General features: G+C 42.6%; 1 protein-coding gene across 1 annotated transcript; it reads left to right on the forward strand.

Annotated features, from left to right (window-relative positions):
* Positions 1-15966: 15966 nt before the first annotated feature.
* LOC141689864 (UDP-glucuronate 4-epimerase 3-like) lies at positions 15967-17903 on the forward strand. The gene has a single exon (XM_074494352.1). The coding sequence runs from the start codon at positions 16413-16415 to the stop codon at positions 17721-17723; it is 1311 nt and encodes a 436-aa protein (XP_074350453.1). The 5' UTR covers positions 15967-16412; the 3' UTR covers positions 17724-17903.
* The last annotated feature ends 2488 nt before the right edge of the window (positions 17904-20391 follow it).

Here is a 20391-nt window from a genome sequence, read left to right on the forward strand (position 1 = left end):
ATCTATTGTCTTCTATAAAGATCCAACTGATTCAGCTTCAAAAAGGAGAATTGCTAAGATATTCAGAAATGGAAAGGAAATTTGTGTGGTAGCTGGACATCCACAGTTTGCTCAAGCAAAGAAAGAAGAAAAACCCAGATTAAAGCAGGAAAAGAGGCAAGCTGCTCTAGAAGCAAAGAAGTCTAAATAAAAGAAAGAACAGATTGCTATCTTGGCCAAGCTACAGGCTGTGAATTCTTCTCAGCAAATTCCCTCTCAACCATCTGAAGCTGCTGAATCAAAGAAGAAGATTGAAGAACATAAGAAATCCCCAAGGAATAAAGAATTGGCTAGAAGAACAAAAAGGAAACTGGATGTTGTTGACAAGGAATTGGAAGATCAATTTCCTAAGGAATCCACACCAGCTACAACTCAAGCATCAAAGCCCTTTATGGTATTTGAAGACATAAGGGTGGTGGATCCCTACAGGAACATACATGGTGAACCTATTGTGCCAAAGGATGAGCCAATAGAGTGGGATAACATACCGATTCCTGACTTCAACTTACCAATCCTTAGCAAGCCAAAAAGGACAAAGTCAAGGGCAGTCAAGAAAGTGAAGCTGTCACCTCTCAAATCCAAGTCAGTAGTTAAAGCTCAACCCAAGGTCAACAGGGGAGACTACTTGTACTTGTGTGACATCAAATAATTTTCAGATCTAAACCTTTATCTGGATGAACTGGATGAAGTAAGGGCAATTGATGCATACAGAAACCTACCTGAAAGGTTGGTGTTCAAGTACAAAGGAGGAAGGGAGATTCAGTGGCCACTTCATAGGATTCTTCAAGAAAGTCAAGCTGTGCTGATCAAAGTCTATTCATCCTTCAAGAAAAACTTTGGGTTCAATATAACTGCAAGAAGACTAGTATTGAAGAAGATTGAAGAGCTTAGGAGTGTTAGAGCTAAAGATGCACTCCCAAAGACTCTAATCATCCCATACACAGGGAGAAGAGTGGATCTAAGGCCCTACTGGCTGATGGAATTCATGGATGACAAGGGTGTGAGAAGATTCTTCAGATTAGAAGACCAACTGAGTATCTCTAGCAATGAGACTCTCTTGGAAATGCAAGAAAAGCTAGATCTCTCATAATCTGATGAACTAGAATTCCACAGGCAGCTCCAGAATCAAATTGAAGAAAATAACAGAAAGCTTGGAAGAAGATGCAAACCTTCAAGGAACTAGAAAAATCTGCTCAGGCTAGAGGAGCATCTTGAATTGACTGTGAGCCAAACCTTGCACATTTTAATTAATTAGAGCACTTTCAGTTTATCTACTTATCTTTAAAGATATGTGTTAAGGATGTTTTGTTATCATCAAGTATCTCTTAATTTATGGCTACAATTCCAGTAGACATAAATTGGGGGAGATTGTTGTGCATATGTTGTGTACTTGATGATTTCATAAATAAAACATCTAAGTAGATTTTACTTAGTGAAATTATGTAGCACTCGACGGATAAGAATTATAGTCCCGACGGATAACTCATTATAGTCCCGACGGATGATTAACTTATTATCCATCGAGTGAGTAGCTTATGTAATAATAAGTTTGTAGCACAGTTATGTATGCACCTTTGTATAGAATCTGTAGTAGCATATAAGTCATGTTGACTTTAACTAGATATGCAGAATAGGTTGATTAATTGTACATAGTTGATGTCTTGTAATTCTGCATAAGTGATATAGAGTCAAGTGCCAAAATAGCTACCGACGGATGATTAACAAAGCCATCGACGGATGATCAAATGACTATCAACGGATGTTTAATATAGCAGTCGACGGATGATCAATTAAATCATCAACGGATGTTCTGAAAGTCGACGGAAGATCATATGAAGAATTCAAACAGCAGTTGAATAGTGAAAGCTGACACACAGCCGTCGAGATGTATACAAACACACTGAGGAAGCCCATTAACTGGGTAATAGAGGACGAAAAGCAGCAAAGCTTAAGACTGTTAGATTTTATATTTGTTCAGTCTTTTTGACTTTGTAATCTTGGTATTATATAAACCAAGAGAGTAGCAAATAAAAAAACGACCGAGATAGCTGAGAAACATAAAAACGGAGAAATCTTTGTAAGCAGAATCTTGAGCATTTCATGTACTCTCAGTAGTTTCATTTGTAAGCAGATGTGAGCATTTCTGCGCACAGAGTCCTCTCGATATATTATATATATCTCTGGTGGAATTATTTAAATCCACCAGAAAGTTTTTAAAGACTCTTGTTTTTAATTACTTATGTTTTGATTCAATTAAGTTTACATTCCGCATTGTGCAAATCAAAACAAATATATCTTTAATCGAGTTGAACATTTTTATTTCAAGAAAAAGGTTCAAGAATTCCATTTAACCCCCCTTCTGTAATTTTTGCTACATTGTTAAGGGACTAACAGTTAACTTTGGTGTGTGCTTTGGGAACTCTGTTCTTGCATTCAACGGGTGTCCTCGTTGGAGAACTTTGGAGTCATCCTGCACTTTGCACCCAAGAGCTTGGGATCACTTGTCCTGTTATCTGGTGGGTTATCTTCATTCGGGGGACATGGATGCGTCCGGCACTTGGGGTGAACCGTGGATATACCTGTGTCTGTACATCAAGGGAGATAGCTGTAACGGAGTGTTACGCAGGGAGATACATTATCCGTGAAGTCCTGCGATTATGGATGAGCCTTGGGCCTTCGCAGTTGGGCCTCATAGTTGGACATTCCTAAAACTAGCGGAAGACGGACTTTGGATGGGCTTCTACTGGACCTAGGAATAAGAAGTCTAAGCCCATTAGATTTCTTGTTCTATGAGAACTACGTCAGGCTTGATCCCTATATAAAGGGTACGTAGGCACATTGAGAGGGTAAAAAGTTGAGAGCTGATAAGAGAGCCACCACTTACTCTGATCAATCTTAGCCTAAAACAACCACAAACGACCACACACCGCTTGATTTTCTGAAAAAGAACCACCATCACAGATCTAAGTTTCGGCGAGAAACCTCAATCTTTGTTGTTACCAGATTCCTCCATCAACAAATTGGCGCTAGAAGGAGGGGTGCTAATTAAGGTCGTAATCTTAGGAGGAAAAGATGTCTTATAATCGTGATGGAAGTTCTTATGATGGAAGTGACGGCGGATCTGAAGAAGAAGGTGGGGGAGGCTACACTCACCATGAACCTTACGTTCCCAGAAACATGGCGGATCCGCCAAGAGCTCCGGATGTGGGGGGGACACCTTCAGTTCTCATCAGCAATGCTGATATCTTGGAGAAGTTGTATCGCATGGGGGATACTCTTAATAGTTTTCATTCAAGACTGAACACGGTGGAGCGTCAGAGACGAGGAGAGGTCGTTGTTTTCCCCGTCATGGCCACGCCGTGGGAAAGGCACCAGTAGTTGAAGGAGATACCCAGGGCAGCGGGGAAAACCCGCGAATCACTCCGCAGCGCTTGGAATATTCGGACGATGTAGAGCCTATCATGGAGCTTGTCGATGAGGACACTGATGGTAGGGAAAGGCCTCGCCTTGGTAACCAGGTGGTGCCACACCCACATAGGTCTGGGTGTACGATGGATGAGCGTCGTCGTGCGGAGAACACTCAAAATCAAGATGAGGAAGGAAGGGATCTTTCAACCTTGAAAAGAAGACTTGGCATAAGGTTGGAAGATGACGATTTGAGGATGTTGCTGGTACAATGGCAAAAGGAAGGAAACGCTGGAGAAGCGAGGCCCCGTGATACAATGCGTGTGCCCCCTGCATTCCAAAGGGATGACGGGGCGCGGCACTGCGAGCACGAGCGTGCCCCTCCACGAGGAAGGCCCGGGAATTACTACCGGGGATATCAGAAGAATGGACGAGGAAGGATGGGATACCAATACAGAAGAACGCCCTACAATGGTAGGGGAGATGGAGCACCCTCCGCTGAAGAAGCCCCTGTCGTTATTCCCGTAGCTTCCCACAGTGCTACAGGTAATGGGTTCAGGGCACGTCCTCATAACCAGGATGGCGGGCGAATTTAAGTAAGAATGCAAAATAATGATGAAATTCCGCGACGTGGTCAAGAGGAACCTCGCGTGCGGGAAAATGCTCGAAACCAAGACGGTAATGTGCCACAGTCGCAGCCTCAGGGCGAGGTGCGGCGAGATCCACCACTACACCCGGGGGTAATCAGGGGGAATTACAGCAAGTCGCAGAGCAACCCTAACAGCCTAATGTTCAAACCATTCCTGGAGTAGGGTCGTTTAATGTGAACGACCTCAAGAGGTTGCTCAACCATCTTGAGGGAGGAAGAGTAACGGCGACTACGCAAGCTCCTTCTCCTTTTGCTGTTGTTGTGAGGGAGGCGCAATTGCCTGCAGGATACAGGAACATGACCAATAACTTGCGTTTCCACGGGAACTCTGATCCCGTGGAATTCCTGGGGCTCTTTAACATTGAAATGGATTTATATCAAGTACCTGATTTGGCTCGATGCCGTCTCCTGGCGGCCACTTTTAGAGAAGGCGCTCAGCAGTGGTTCCAAAAACTTGGTCCAGGTGTGATCACATCCTGGGAACATAATAAAACTTTATTTTTGACTCAATTTCAAGCCGCAGTAAAGTAGACACCACCTGTTACCACACTGGCTAATGTGAAACAGAAAGAAGGAGAAAGTTTAACTTCATACTTCAAAAGGTTCAATGCAGAATCCACTTTGGTAAGAGGTGCAACTGATGAAACACTGAAAATACTTCTCATAGCTGGATTGCGTATGGAAACGGATTTCTGGAAGCACTTGCAAGGGAAGGACCCTGTGTCATTAACTGATGTGCTTGCGCAGGCGGAATCATTCAAGGCGATTGAGCAGTCGCTCGCGGAAACAAAAAAAAATGAAAACACCCATAACTCCAAGGGGCGATCTAAGAGAAGGGATAGATCCTTGAGCCCAGATTATCGGCGGAATGCCAGAAGCCCTAACAGGGTGAACACCGTGAGCTCACGGAGAGAATGGAGCCCGCCATCGAACTATGAGAGAAGGGTCAGCAATTATACACCATTGGCAGCGTCCATTGATCATATCTTTGAGGTAAATAAGGATAGAGGAATCTTCAAGAAACCCAACCGTCTAACTTCATGGCAGATTAGAGACAAAAAGAAGTATTGTGATTACCATGAGTCTACCGGCCATGACACCCACGAGTGTCGTCACCTAAAAGATAAAATTAAGGAATTGATCAAGGCTGGGTACTTAGGAGAATGGATTGACAAGGTGAAACGACGTAGGGGAAGCTACGACAAGGGTAAGGATGAAAGACAGCCCTCGCGGGGGGAAGATGTTGAAAAAACAGCGAAAGTTAAGTTTCAAAGGGCTGGCAGTATCAGGGTGATTTTTGGAGGACACCCTTTTGTTGGTGATAGTAATCGAGCACTGGAAAGAAATGCGAGAGAGGCACGACATCCGCCGCTCACCAACATTCACAGCTTGGAAGACAGACCTCCAAAGATCTTTAAGGGAGAGTCCGCTGATATTACGTTCAAGGAAAAAGGATCAAAGTGGGTGCATCATCCCCACAACGATGCGCTGGTGATTACCATGCTTATTGGGGCAATGAATGTACAGCGAGTCTTCTTGGACAATGGGAGTTCTACAAACATCTTGTACTACAGCACATACAAAAAATTAGGGTTCCCGGATAGCGACATGTATTTTGAAGATGCACACGTCCATGATTTTATCGGGGAAGCAGTGAGAGTTATGGGTTCAGTTAGGCTTCCCATCACGCTCGGGGAAGGAGCTTTGTCAGTCACTCAAATGATAGACTTCAAAGTGCTGGATCAAGATTTCGCGCATAATGTTTTGGTCGGCAGACCTTGGTTACAAGCGTCCAGGGTGATAACCTCGATACATCACTTGATGATAAAGTTCCCAACACCAAACGGAGTGGGGAGTCTGAGAGGGTCGCAGTATGAGTCACGCGACTGCTATCACAAGGCTGTTAAAGAATTTCGCAGGAGAAGGTACGAAGGAAAGGGTCTTCCATTTGAGGGTGAAGAGGACATTCATAAAAAACCAAGCGGGGAGGTTCATGCCCACTATTTCGTAGAAGGCCCCGAAGAGGAAGAAACCTATGTCACTGGGAACTCTGTTTGGACGCTGGGGAATGTTTCAAGGATCCGTAGCGTGGAAGAAGTTGTGAAGAACCACGCAGAGGAGATCATGCAGAAGGAGGTTAATGGGGAGAAACTGGAAGGAAGAAGTGAGATTTTGCAAGGTCTCGGAAATAACTCCAAGGTGGATGCTCCTCAAAAGAAGGACGCGCCCTTGAAGAACAAAAATGGAATTGAGGTTGATGCTCCTTCAAAGGAGGACGCGCCCTCTTCACCTGCGTTGCATAAAACTATGCCTTGTCTTGAGGTAGATGCTCCCACCTATGGGGATGCGCCCTCAGATGCGAAAGTGGAAGTCGAAGACCCCCGAGACTTTGATTTCGATTTGGATCCCAGGATCCCTATGCCCGCCAAAAAGATGGGACCGGCTGAAGACACAATATCTATTCCGGTTGACAAAGATGACCTGAACAAGGTTTTGAAAGTGGGATCCCAGTTAGATGATGAAACGAGGGGTAGTCTTACCCGCTTCTTAATTGTAAATCTTGATGTCTTCGCATGGAGTCATTCAGACATGGTAGGAATCGACCCAGAAGTAATGTGCCACCGGTTGAATATCTTCCTGAATTGTACGGATATACGTCAAAAACGCCACCCGGTGAGTGGGGAAGGGGCGATAGCATTAAAAGAAGAAGTAGACCGATTGTTGGAGGTGGGACTAATCAAAGAATCGTTCTACCTCGAATGGCTTGCAAATCCAGTGCTTGTGAAAAAGCCGAACGGGAAGTGGAGGACATGTGTGGATTTCACAGATCTCAATAAGGCCTGTCCAAAGGATAGCTTCCCGCTCCCAAGAATTGATCAGTTGGTTGACGCGACAGCAGGGCATGCATTGCTGAGTTTTATGGATGCATACTCCGGTTACAATCAAATTCCGATGTATGGCCCTGATCAAGAGCATACATCCTTCATTACTGACAGGGGGTTATACTGTTATATAGGAATGCCGTTTGGTTTGATTAACGTTGGCGCAACCTACCAGCGGTTGATAAATATGATGTTCAAGAACCAAATCGGGAGAACCATGGAAGTGTATGTGGACGATATATTGGTAAAGTCGAAGGTGGCGAATGACCACATCAAGCACTTGATGGAAATGTTTAACATTCTAAGGAGGTTTCGCATGAAATTAAACCCACAAAAGTGTGTGTTCGGTGTGGAGTCGGGCAAGTTTCTCGGGTTCATCGTCAACCATAGGGGAATTGAGGCCAACCCCGTAAAGATCACGGCATTGTTGGATATGAAGTCACCCACCAATGTGAAACAGGTGCAGAGTTTGACTAGGAGAATTGCCGCATTAAATCGATTTATTTCCAAGTCGTCCGATAGATGCAGGGAATTTTTCAAGGCGATTAAGTTGGCAGGGAAAAACTTTGTATGGACATCAGAATGCGAAGAGGCTTTCAAAAGAATCAAGGAGCAACTGGGAAACCCTCTCATGCTGTCAAAACCGTTAGATGGAGAATCTCTAGTACTGTACCTCGCAGTGTCTGAATATTCAATCAGCGCAGTTCTGGTAAGAGAGGAAGATGGGCAACAATCACCAGTGTACTACGTGAGCAAGCGGTTGCACGACGCTGAAACTCGCTACACAGGCATGGAGAAATTGGTTTACGCCCTGATTCTTGCATCAAGAAAATTGCGGCCGTATTTCCAAGCCCATAGAATTGAAGTCTGTACGGCATACCCGCTACGATAGGTCTTGCATAAACCAGAGTCATCGGGAAGAATGCTGAAGTGGGCTGTCGAGTTGGGACAATTTGACTTGGAATATGTGCCCCGGACAGCGATTAAAGGGCAAGCCTTAGCTGATTTCTTGTTGGAATTTGATTCTAAAGTTGATGACAAGGCTTTGGTGACGTTACATCCACCTCATGTTGAGGAGTCTTTGGAGGAGTTTCCACATCCCTGGTGGATCTTGCATGTGGATGGGGCAGTTAACAATGGAGGAGCAGGTGCGGGTATAGTACTTGTGTCTCCAAAAGGCCACCATCTGATGAGCGCAATTCATTTCAAGTTTTATGCAACGAATAATGATGCGGAGTATGAAGCGTTGATTAATGGCCTAAAGATCACTTTGGAAATGGGGGTGCGAAACCTAATTGCGAGAAGTGACTCAGAGCTGGTGGTGAATCAGGTGAACGGGGGATTTCAAGCGCGAGGCCCACGAACAGAATTATACTTGAGATGTACACAGCGCCTGATTGGAATGTTCAAAGAAGTTAGGTTGGAATGTGTTCTGCGGGAGAAGAACAGTAACGTGGATGCTCTAGCAAAGATGGGGTCGCAACAAGAGGCTGTGTTGTTAGGATCCATCCCCCTTGAAATCCAGGAGATTTCTAGTATACCAGAGATAGAAATTATGCAAGTGGATGAGGCTCCCAAGGAAATATGGATGATGCACATTATGGCCTACATTCGCAAGGGAACACTCCCCGAGGATAAGTTTAAGGCTCGTCGACTCCACTATCAGGCTGCAAGGTATGTGATATATGACGAAGTTCTGTACAAGAGAGGGTTCAATCAACCGCTGCTTAGATGTGTTGACGAAGAAGAAGGAAATTACATCTTTAGGGAAGTACATGAGGGAATCTGTGGCAATCACTCAGGGGGTATCTCGTTGGCAATAAAAGTTTTGCGCCAAGGGTATTATTGGCCTACGATGAAAGAGGATGCTACAAATTTTGTCAGGGCATGCGATCGCTGCCAGTGCTTTACAAACTACTCGTCTATGCCGGCGACGCTCTTGACACCTATGGTAAGCCCATGGTCGTTCACCATGTGGGGAATTTATCTTATCGGATAATTACCTAAAGCTAAAGGGGACGTCAAGTATGCGGTGGTTGCGGTCGATTACTTTATTAAATGGACGGAAGCTATGCCGTTGGCTACTATCACCGCAAAGAAAATCAGAGATTTTGTTTTCAACTCCATCGTGTGCAGGTTTGGAATCCCTTACAAGCTTGTCTCTGACAATGGAAAATAGTTTGATAGCAAGGAGTTGCGACAACTATGTGAGGAGTTGAAAATTAAGAAGGAGTTTGCAGCGGTTTATCATCCTCAAAGCAATGGGCAGACATAAGCTGTTAATAAAATAATAAAGCATACCCTCAAAACCAAACTGGAAGAGCGTAAAGGAAATTGGCCTGAAGAACTCCCGAAGGTGATGTGGTCATACAACACTACACCACGATCTACTACGGGAGAAACTCCGTTCATGCTGACTTACGGTTATGAAGCTATGGTCCCCGTGGAAGTTGGGTCAGGATCGCTTCGCAGATACCGTTACACAGAAGAACATGCCGAGATTAATCAAAGGCTTCATTTGGATCTCTTGGAAGAGACAAGGGAAAGGGGCAATTGCTGAAGGTAGGAGATTTGGTGCTTAGGAAAGTGATGCCCAACACGAGAAACGCCCAACATGGAGTGTTTGGAGCTAATTGGGAGGGACCATACAAAATAAAGGCCACATTGTGGAAAGGGACTTATCACCTTGAAGATATGGAAGGAAAGCTGGTTCCGCGAGCGTGGAACGTGGAACATCTCCGAAAGTATTATCAGTAAGGCGCGACTTTGGCCCCTTACGTACCTTTTTTTACATATTTAGGGCTATGCCCGGAGAATAGGCTAGAATTAAATAAATTCCTCCTAGCCTAGGGGGGTAGTGCATGTACTACTCACCTTAGAACTAGTTGAAGGGTCATTCTTTCTAATAATTTCCCCACAGAGTATAATAGTCGTGGGACTGGTGCAGTTTTGACACCAGAGCGCATTATTATGAAATATTTGAAAGTTTCCAAAAAAAAGTATATATTTGCTTGTTAATATGCTGGGTCTCATGACGGGTCCAGGCTACAGGGCGCACCCTAGTTAATATTTTAATGGAAATAATATGCGTACCACTATTAAGGACGCGCCCAAGTTATCTTGGTTGATGCTCTTTCAGTTGAATGTTTCTTTAATTTTGACAAAACATAACTAAAAAAGGAAGACAAGTCCTTACTGAGGACGCGTCCTTCCTGAGGGACGAAGTATTTCTTTGAGATAAAATTTAGGCGCGTCAAAATATTAGGACGCGCCCCATTGTGCTTTGCGCCTTGACTAGATACACAGGTACAACATAATGTCATGCTCATGTACTTTCCAAAACAAACAAAGACGCATTCAAATAGACAGGACGCGCCCATAACGGACATTTGCTTGACCTGTGATAGTAGAAAAGATAACAACAATATTTCAAATGTGACGTGTCCTCAACACAAGACGCGCCCATATAAATGACGGGATAGAATACTCAAGTAAAAATTTGCATGGTTAAGGCAGAGAAGCTTCATAAAAGTACAAGGAATGAAGTTCAAAAATAGTCATTACAACTTGCAAGGCTTCAAGGGGCCCGCACCCTTCACGTAGTCCAAAAAAAATAATAACTTCATGAATAAACATAGGACACGTCCTAAGCAGGAGGCGCGTCCTGTGGCTTGTCTTGGTCGCCTGCAGGAGGAGGTTGAGTTTGAAGTGGAGTAGGAGTAGGGGACGCGTCCTCTTCCTCTAAGCCCAGAAAAATTCTCTTGATTTTGATAGAATATGCGGCCCTGACCCTAAAATCATTGACCCATATCTGGGTGTCTACATCAAACTTTAAAAAGGTATACTCTGGGTCATTTGCAATAAACCCAGAGCACCACTCTTCAAACCCAGCCGCGAAGCCATTCTGGTAAACTAACTTTTTCTCCTCTGTCCATCCATGCAGCCTGTCATCGTTCAGAGTGTCAAGCTCCAGCTGCATGGTGGAATTCAGTGTGATAACACTGTCCATCGTTTTCTCCAAAGAGGAGACATTACCTTCTAACACGGCCTTTTCTGCCTCAAGACGCGCCCTCTCCCCCTCCAGGCATTTGATCTCAGCATCATTTTCTTGGGCAAGCAAATTGATATACTTTTCCAAAGATTTTACCTTATCTTCGGCTTGGCTTTTAGCAGTATCAGTGGCGGCAAGACGCGCCCTGAGCCTTGTAGACATATTAGCACTCTGCCTGGCGTGCAAATGAAGCTCAGCCGCAGCCCTCACCATAGCCTCTTCTGTCTGCTGCTGTGTCCTGAAGGTCCAGCCTCTGACTTCATCCTCGGTGAAATCTCCAGCTGAGGACGCGCCCAGGTATCGAAGCACGAAGGATTGATCGTCTGGCACTACTTTTTGACGTTTGGAGGGCGTGTCCTCCACCTTCTTGGGGATGTCCAGCACAGTAGTGTCAATTATCTTTGGTGGAGGAGAAGGAGTTACAACAGGAGTGGGGTTTCTAGCCTTCGGATCAGACTTTGCAGGGGCTTGTTTTCTGGCCCTTAGCTTTTTAGAAGCTTCAATAGCAAATCCTTTGGGAAGGGAGGCCATATATGTGGTATAAACATGAAAAGGTGTTAGCTGAGTAAAGAAGACGCGTCCAGATGACAGGACGCGCCCATATGTGTTATAAAAATTCTACATGCATGCAGTTAAAGACGTGTAGGTGCATGGAAATATGTCAAGTAAAACGAATGCATAAATATGAAAATATATGTGTGAATATGACGCGTCTTAAAGAGGTGACACGTCCAACTTAAGAACAGATGGGGTATATGGAAAAACATTAGTAACATGTTAATAGCAGTCCCAGAATTTTACAAAAAGACACGCCCGGAGGGTAGGGCGCGCCCAAGGTGACAGCGCAGATATAAAGGAACGTTTATAAGTCAGGCTAAAATTAAAGGGAAAAGGTGAGCATAAAAGTGACGCGTCCTAGAGCCATGACGCGTCTTATGTATAATAATTTCTTACCTTGCTCTAAGTCCACCTTTTTGTTAATATCTGGCTGAATAATTTCTGTGCCTTGGAGCCTTTTGGATTTTTCAGAAGCAGTGAGAATGGGCTTCCCATTATGGAAATCTCAAAATTTGCAGAGAGAACCCACTCGTGGGGACAAAGCTCCTATTTTCTTCAAATTCTCCTCAGTAATTATATCCTTGAGGTTGAAATGCTTCTCAGCATACTGCAATACCTTCACTGCTCTCTTTTTCTTCCTTCCTGTTAGCTCTTTCTGAGTTCTTTTATCTAGAGAAGAGAGAAAAGGTTACAAAAAGAAAAGAGAGAAGAGGTTGCAAAATAGAAGACGCGCCCTGAAAAAGAGGACGCGTCCCAGATATTATGCTTATTTGGTTCTAAGTTGAAACGAACGCGCGTCCTTTTGACATCATAAATGTAGAAAAATGGCTCCTTCCAGTCTCGTTCATGACTGATCTTACCTTCATTAAATCCCTTGTTATTCAGCCATTTGTTGACAACCAGGAAGTGGTACCCGGGAATGGATTTTCTGATGCTGTAGAAAAAGCTAAACTCTTTCATTGAGGGCGCGCCCAATCCCAGATTATGGTACATAATGTATAGAGCCCATGCTAGCTTGTATGAGTTTGGTGATAGTTGGACTGGAGCCACGTCATACCATTTCAAAATTTTCTTAATGTATGGATGCAAGGGCGCGCCCACACCCAAGGAAATTAATTTTGGTGTAAGCACCATTCTAGGGATCCTTTGGTTTCCAATGTTGAAGATGTGCGGCCTCATTGTTCGAAGAGGGCGCGCCCAGATGCCCTCCATGTCATAGTATTTCATGTGCCATTGGATTTCCCAGTCAGTTGCAGTAGAGTCAAGAGCTACACAGGCTAGCTTACCTTCTTTTTTCCTTCTGGCATTTTTCTCTGCCTCAGTTAGAGCACCAAGCCTGGCCCAGTCACAATCCACTTCAACATCTGAGGGTTCCCAATGTTCCAGGGGAGAATCAGATATCTGGGGGGATACAGGATATGTCTCGGGGTCAGGAACCCTCCTTTCAAATTCGCTTACACTAAGAGGGGACGCGTCCGGAGAAGAAGCCGCGCCTTGGGAAGCTGACGCGTCCTGAGAATGGGACGCGTCCTGAGAATGGGACACGTCCTCATCTGAAACAGCTATTCCTTGGGGTTGTTGGCTGGTGGTAGGTATAATCTCATCGTCCGTCCAATCTTCTATGGCAGCGCTAGTATGGAGAATTGGAGTTCGTTGGCGTTTGAGTCCTTTCTTTTTTATTCTTGAGCTTATGGGAACATGATCCATGGAATCGGAGCTGGAGTCAGACATTATAGAATTCTTTGAGTTGAGAGATTCAAAGACACGTCTTTCCTCTTTAAGGAAGGAGCTCGTCCTATGAGATTCAGGGAAGTCGGGTTTGAAAGAGATCAGGTGCGGGGAATAGATTCCAAGGTGTTTATTGAGGACTTTGAATGGATGGAAAGGTGAGGAAGAAGACGCGTCCTCCAGCTGTAAAAAAATCAACAAAAACTTGAGGACGCGTTCGCAAAAAAAAAGGAGAAAAAAGAAGGGAAGATACTGGAAACATAGAAGGACGCGTCCTAGAAATCTATCGCAGGGGACGTGTTATGATGACGCGTCCTAATAAGCCTCTGGCCCTATATGTCCTTTGTTTGGGACAACTTAAACATGTCTTAAATAAGGGGATATAAGACGCGCCCTGACGGGAAGACGCGTCCAATATGGTTGCAACACAGTGGAATCTCAATCGATTATAATCGATTTGGAGGAAATTCTCTAAGAACCTAGAAACATGTAATTATGGAATCAAAGAAGCAAAGTATGACACAATTATAGATATATACACATATACATACAAGAAAAACGAAGAACGGTTCATAGAAGCATGAGGTATATGAACAGTTTTTTTTGCTCGTTCTAGTCAATTTGCTCGGTGAAATTAAGAGATAATGGAATATTTGCATACCTCGTAAGTTGGGGGTTGGATTAAGCAGGACAAATCGAGTAATGGCCGGTAGAATCGTCGAGTTCTTGGATTTAACTTCTTGCAACGGCGGTAATGGCGGTTTTGAGAGAGAGAGAAAGGAAGATGGTGATAGTGATATGATGTGACTAGGGTATTTATAGAAGAAGGACGGCTACGTGGATGACAGCTGTACGCCACAGGTACAAGGAGAATGAAAGACGCGTCTTCTGGCTACGACGCGTCCTATTTTTGAGAGCCAAATTTTGTTGCTCGGTTTCATGGATAAAAATTCTAATTTTGTTTTCAACTGCAAATGGAATTTGGGGGGTAGTTGTTATACCCAAAATTTGGCATTGGATTGACTCGGATCAAACACGGGCTAATTACAGTCAAACTAGGTATTATAGAAGGTGAGGACGCGTCCAGGCACCGAGGACGCGCCTGCTTGTGAGGAGATGTTTTACAGTCTGGTAATGACGGAGCGTGGGGAGTGCATAGTCAGGGAAGGACGCGCCCAGATATATGGACGCGTCAATGGTTACGAAAGTATTTGGCACATGAGATCTTGTGGCAATGGACGCTGTAGGACGCGCCTGTTTTGACCATGACGCGCCCAAGGAAGTGGAATGTTGCGCATGATGGTTTTTGAGGAGACGGTGCGAGTCTCATGAAGGTGAGGACGCGCCTAATGTGTTAGGACGCATCCTGTGTTTGGTCAATACACTTTTGATGGTGACTTCAGGACAAAGCTTGCATGGAGAGGAGCAATGGAGATTATTTTTACTAACGTATTTGTTGCAGGTACTCTTTGAAGAATTCCCTCCTTGAGACGGTTAAGGAGGGGGATGTCCGTGAAAAGCTTGAAGGCCTCCGGGGGTATGCCTGATGATTGAAGGCCTCTTCCTGTATTCAACGGGTGTCCTCGTTGGGGATGTGGGGTTAACTTTGGTGTGTGCTTTGGGAACTCTGTTCTTGCATTCAACGGGTGTCCTCGTTGGAGAACTTTGGAGTCATCCTGCACTTTGCACCCAAGAGCTTGGGATCACCTGTCCTGTTATCTGGCGGGTTATCTTCATTCGGGGGACATGGATGCGTCCGGCACTTGGGGTGAACCGTGGTTATACCTGTGTCTGTACATCAAGGGAGATAGCTGTAGCGGAGTGTTATCCTTGTGCAGGGAGATGCATTATCCGTGAAGTCCTGCGATTACGGACGAGCCTTGGGCCTTCGCAGTTGGGCCTCATAGTTGGACATTCCTAAAGCTAGCGGAAGACGGACTTTGGATGGGCTTCTACTGGACCTAGGAATAAGAAGTCTAAGCCCATTAGATTTCTTGTTCTATGAGAACTACGTCAGGCTTGATCCCTATATAAAGGGTACGTAGGCACATTAAGAGGGTAAAAAGTTGAGAGCTGATAAGAGAGCCACCACTTACTCTGATCAATCTCAGCCTAAAACAACCACAAACGACCACACACCGCTTGATTTTCTGGCAAAGAACCACCGTCACAGATCTTAGTTCCGGCGAGAAACCTCTATCTTTGTTGTTACCAGATTCCTCCGTCAACACTCAGTTCTCAAAAAATTCGAGTTCTTGTACGAGATTTTAAAAGGAAATCGAAATTGAAAAAGACTGGCCTAAATTCGAGGACCTATACGGCCAATCACAAGGCTAGTTTGAAGATAGTACTCCCTCTGTCCCATTCAATTCTCTACATCACTTTTTGGCACGCTTTTCAATGTTCGTTTAAAGTATAATTCTGTTAAATTTTTTTAAATTTTTTTTTTCTGTATAAAAGTTTTATGTTTAAACTTTTATTCTAAAAAAAAATTAGAAAAAAACATTACGAAACTATACTTTATAGAAATCTCGAAATACGTGCAAAAAGTAAACGTATATAACCCATGGGACGGAGGGAGTAGTTATTTTGGGTTTATGAAATTATCCACTCATTTAATTTGAACAACATACAAATTTGAAATAGGAAACCCTAGTTTGACTTTTAGAAGGGGCAAGACATAAAAAATCAACCCCTTTTCACCAAATTGACCATTCTTCAATCTTCTTTGAATCTCCATCGTATCTAATCTTCTAATTTCTTGATTCTTGTTTGAAATTTCAAAATGTGGGTCTTTTTTCTCTTTGTGAATTGAAAGATACCCACAAAAATTCAGCCATCAAAACAAAGAAAATTGAAGAAATTTTTTCTTGAAAATTAGAAGATTCAAGATCACATTTTTCTTGATTTTTTTTTATTTGTTTAGTGTCTTGGAAGATTAATATTGAAAAAGATTTGCAAGAAGAAGTTAAGAATCAGGTACATTTCTTCCCCTCCTCTTAAATTCAAGAAAATCTTATTGAATTAGAACTAGGGGGGAAACAATTAAATCAAGGGCTTTGTTAAAAGTATCGCAATTTTTCGAGAAAATTTATTAGCCATGAAGCAAATGTGTCATATTGATAATATTCCATCGACTCCTGGGAAGTTTAAGATGGAAAAGTCTTGGTATATGCATAGGTTTAGGTGGCATTCTTGTCTTACAAAGCTCACATTTTGGTCTTTTGTGTTCTTGGGGTTGATTTTAGTGTTCTTCTTTAGGGCCAGTTCTTCGTCATCGTCGTTGCCCTCGGATGTCTCGAGACGTTCCCTTAAGACCAGTTCTTGGGGTGGCCCGGTTTGGGAAAAAAGGGTCAGATTGTCTGCTAGAGTCCGGTCTAAAAATGGAATATCAGTTCTTGTTACAGGGGCTGCAGGGTTTGTTGGGACACATGTGTCTTCAGCGTTGAGACGTCGTGGTGATGGGGTTTTAGGGCTCGATAATTTTAATGAGTACTATGATCCTTCATTGAAACGAGCCCGTCAGGCGCTTTTGGAGCGCTCAGGTGTGTATATTGTGGAGGGTGATATTAATGATATGGTTCTATTGGAGAAGTTATTTGAGGTTGTGGCATTTACTCATGTGATGCATTTGGCAGCTCAGGCCGGTGTTAGGTATGCAATGGAGAATCCGAGCTCGTATGTTCATAGTAATATTGCCGGACTTGTTAGTTTGCTTGAAGTTTGTAAGGCTGCTAATCCGCAGCCTGCAATTATTTGGGCATCTTCGAGTTCTGTATATGGGCTTAATTTGAAAGTACCGTTCTCAGAGAAAGATAGGACTGATCAACCTGCCAGTCTGTATGCTGCTACAAAGAAGGCAGGTGAAGAGATTGCACATTCATATAATCATATATATGGACTCTCGCTTACTGGATTGCGGTTCTTTACTGTTTATGGTCCTTGGGGAAGACCTGACATGGCTTATTTCTTCTTCACGAGAGATATATTGAAAGGAAAGTCGATACAAATCTTTGAGGCTGCCAATCATGGCACAGTAGCTAGAGATTTTACGTACATTGATGATATTGTGAAGGGTTGTTTGGCAGCACTAGATACTTCTGAGAAGAGTACAGGTAGTGGTGGAAAGAAGAAGGGCCCGGCTCAATTGAGATTGTTCAACTTGGGGAATACTTCACCTGTACCAGTTTCGGATCTTGTGAAGATTTTGGAGAGGTTGCTGAAAGTGAAGGCGAAAAAATCTATAATGAAGTTGCCACGAAATGGGGACGTGCAATTTACGCACGCAAACATTAGCGCAGCACATAGAGAGCTTGGATATAAGCCCTCAACAGATTTGCAAACAGGGTTGAAGAAATTTGTTCGTTGGTACCTTAGTTACTATAGTGATGGAAAGAAGAGTGACCATTGACCAATGATTCCACTCCTCTTTCACATTTCAGTTAATGTGATTGCTTAGACATCTCTCTGTTCCTTCCATGACAATGTGTTTAGTATATTTCTTAGTGAGGTCATATGAGAAGGTTACCTCCCACTGTAAGTAACTGAATATCTTTTTGTGATTGGTGAGCATTGTGATTTGTATCGGAAAGTGCAGAAACATTTGTTTCTACTCGTCTACTGTAACTGTTTTAGTTTCATTGTCAATCCACGGCTGATAGAACAATTTGCTAACATGGATATGGACCTGTATCATCTTTATGGGATGCAATAGATAGTACACCTATAGTTTGGCTATTGTGGTTAACTGATGATTTTCTTAACAGCTATATAGTTTGCATATACTTCGTTATTAATTCATGGTTTGTCAAATAATCCTTGTGTTATTTACTTTTAAGTCTGCAGGTTTGACATAACCGTATTGCGACTTGTTCAGATTCTATCTACGTACCTAGAAATGAAAGATAATAAAGTATATTGATGCTGTGTTATTGATCTTAAATCAGAAAGTTAGAGTAAAACACGAACTTGATATGCTTTTTTGATGTATCTAGGTTGTTACTGATTCCTCATTCTTGCTAAAACATCGTATACACCATTATAATTTTTAAAATTACGTCTGTGTAATAAACCCCTCAATTTGTATCACTTCCAGAAATTCTACCCGAGTAGATTAGAATCATTGCCATTACTTTGTTCAAGGTAACACTCGGACTGATATAATATTTTATGGGGATTATAGGTACATTTTACTTGTAAGATTGCTAGTCAGCAATCAATATATCTAGAAGTTCTTTTAAAATCGTTATAGCTGTTTTGTCCTGTTATTCAATTTATAGTATAACTGATGTGCACTTTCATCTATCATCTAATAACAGCTAAGGTTCTAAGCTAGAATTCTTTTTCATTCTGTACGGCTTTTAGGCATAAGTTTCTGATGCAAACTGGTTCAGAAAATTTTAAGTATCTACATATCTTAACATTTGTTGCTAATCATATAGGAAGAGGTTGACAGAAAAAAGTTACCCAACAGGTAATAGCTGGTTTTAGCAGCATAAATCATAGTATAATTTCTAGTTATGCCTTCATCCATCGAGTCAACTTTTCAGATATAAACCTTAACCTCTTGTCAATATTATCATCTTATTCTATTATTATGCAGATAGCTAGCTTATGCCATAGAAGCTACTGAACTCTCACTATGCCATCCTATATCATGACCTAGACGTGATGGTCTTGATGATTGACGGCGATCAAGTATATCTCTCTCTTTCTGTCTTCTTTACTATTTATGAAGTGTAGACTCTCAAGTTGCAATTATTTTATTCTGATATTGTGTTTAGATCATTTTTACTGATATGACTTTTTTTAATAAACCTTCCCCATTCAATCATTGTTATAGCTTGTCCCGATTTGCAACATAATATTTTGTAACTTGTTAGAGTATTGCTTTACTTGGTTCGATTATAATTCTGACTAGCCGGTATTCATTCTTTGCCGCTTAATAATCAACAGTGAGCAAGAAGTAAAGTTTTTCTTTCAAGTTGTAACTTATAAATTCTGATGACGAAATAGTTACTGGAAATCAAAATAAAGTGTGTTCTTATAGAGGTATAGTAGATACAGACTCTTGGTCTTCTTAGAGCTATAATTTGTAGGATGAAGATAAAATAAATTTACGTAGCAAGTTTGATCAGAAAGTCCTCCTCGGTACTATGTAAGGCATTATAAGTGTATGATATGAAATCAGAAGTTAATAGTTTATATAATGGCTAGCCTGTTTTGGTTTCTTTAAGCAATCCTTCTGATTCCTTTAGTCTAGTTTCTTGCTCAATTTTTTGTCCGAGATGTGTTTCGTATTACTACTGACCATGATTTGGCTAAAATATTTGAAAGAAAAGAGGGATTTGCATTGCATATTGTGAATGTGAATCTGACTTCCTCGATGATTGATGGATATTACCCTAAATGACAAACTCTAATTCGATGGAACCGTATGCATTTAAGATCCCTCCTAACCCTTTTTCTCGATGAACTCACGTAGGATTTCATAGCATAAGCAGATCTCTGCTAGGTTTTTAGATATATCATAGCCCCCAAACACCCAACAGAATTGTCTTAGAGAGCTTCAACCCTCCCAGTGCTAAATCAAAGGCTTTACTAGAACAGCCAAGGCGAAACTAGAAACAATCATAACATCATTACCCAACAATGGCGATACGTTACAGGATGTCGATATTCGCCAATAAGGAGATTCGGCCTATGTTTGATACTTTGACATTTAAAACCTCCCCAGGCAAGAGCCAAGGCGTATGACTTAAATTGATGGTTATAGCAAAAACAAAGCTAGTAGCTAAGCCAACCTCTGCTAGGTTGGTAGATAAATTATAGTTTCCAAATAACCCAAAAGAATTGTCTTATAGAGCTTCAACCCTCCCTGTGCTAAATTGAAGGTTCTACTAGAACAGCTGAGGCAGAAACTAGAAACAGGCCCCAGCGAGGGCGCCAGGTTACAGGATATTGACATCTGCCAATGAGGAGATTTGGCCTATGTTTTGCACTTTGTACTAATTTTTAGCTAAGGATGTTCTACTAAAAGTGTTATGGTTGAAACTTGAAAATCAAAAACATTAGAACAA

This window comes from Apium graveolens, chromosome 10 (assembly GCF_009905375.1).
Source record: "Apium graveolens cultivar Ventura chromosome 10, ASM990537v1, whole genome shotgun sequence".
Lineage (NCBI taxonomy): Eukaryota > Viridiplantae > Streptophyta > Magnoliopsida > Apiales > Apiaceae > Apium > Apium graveolens.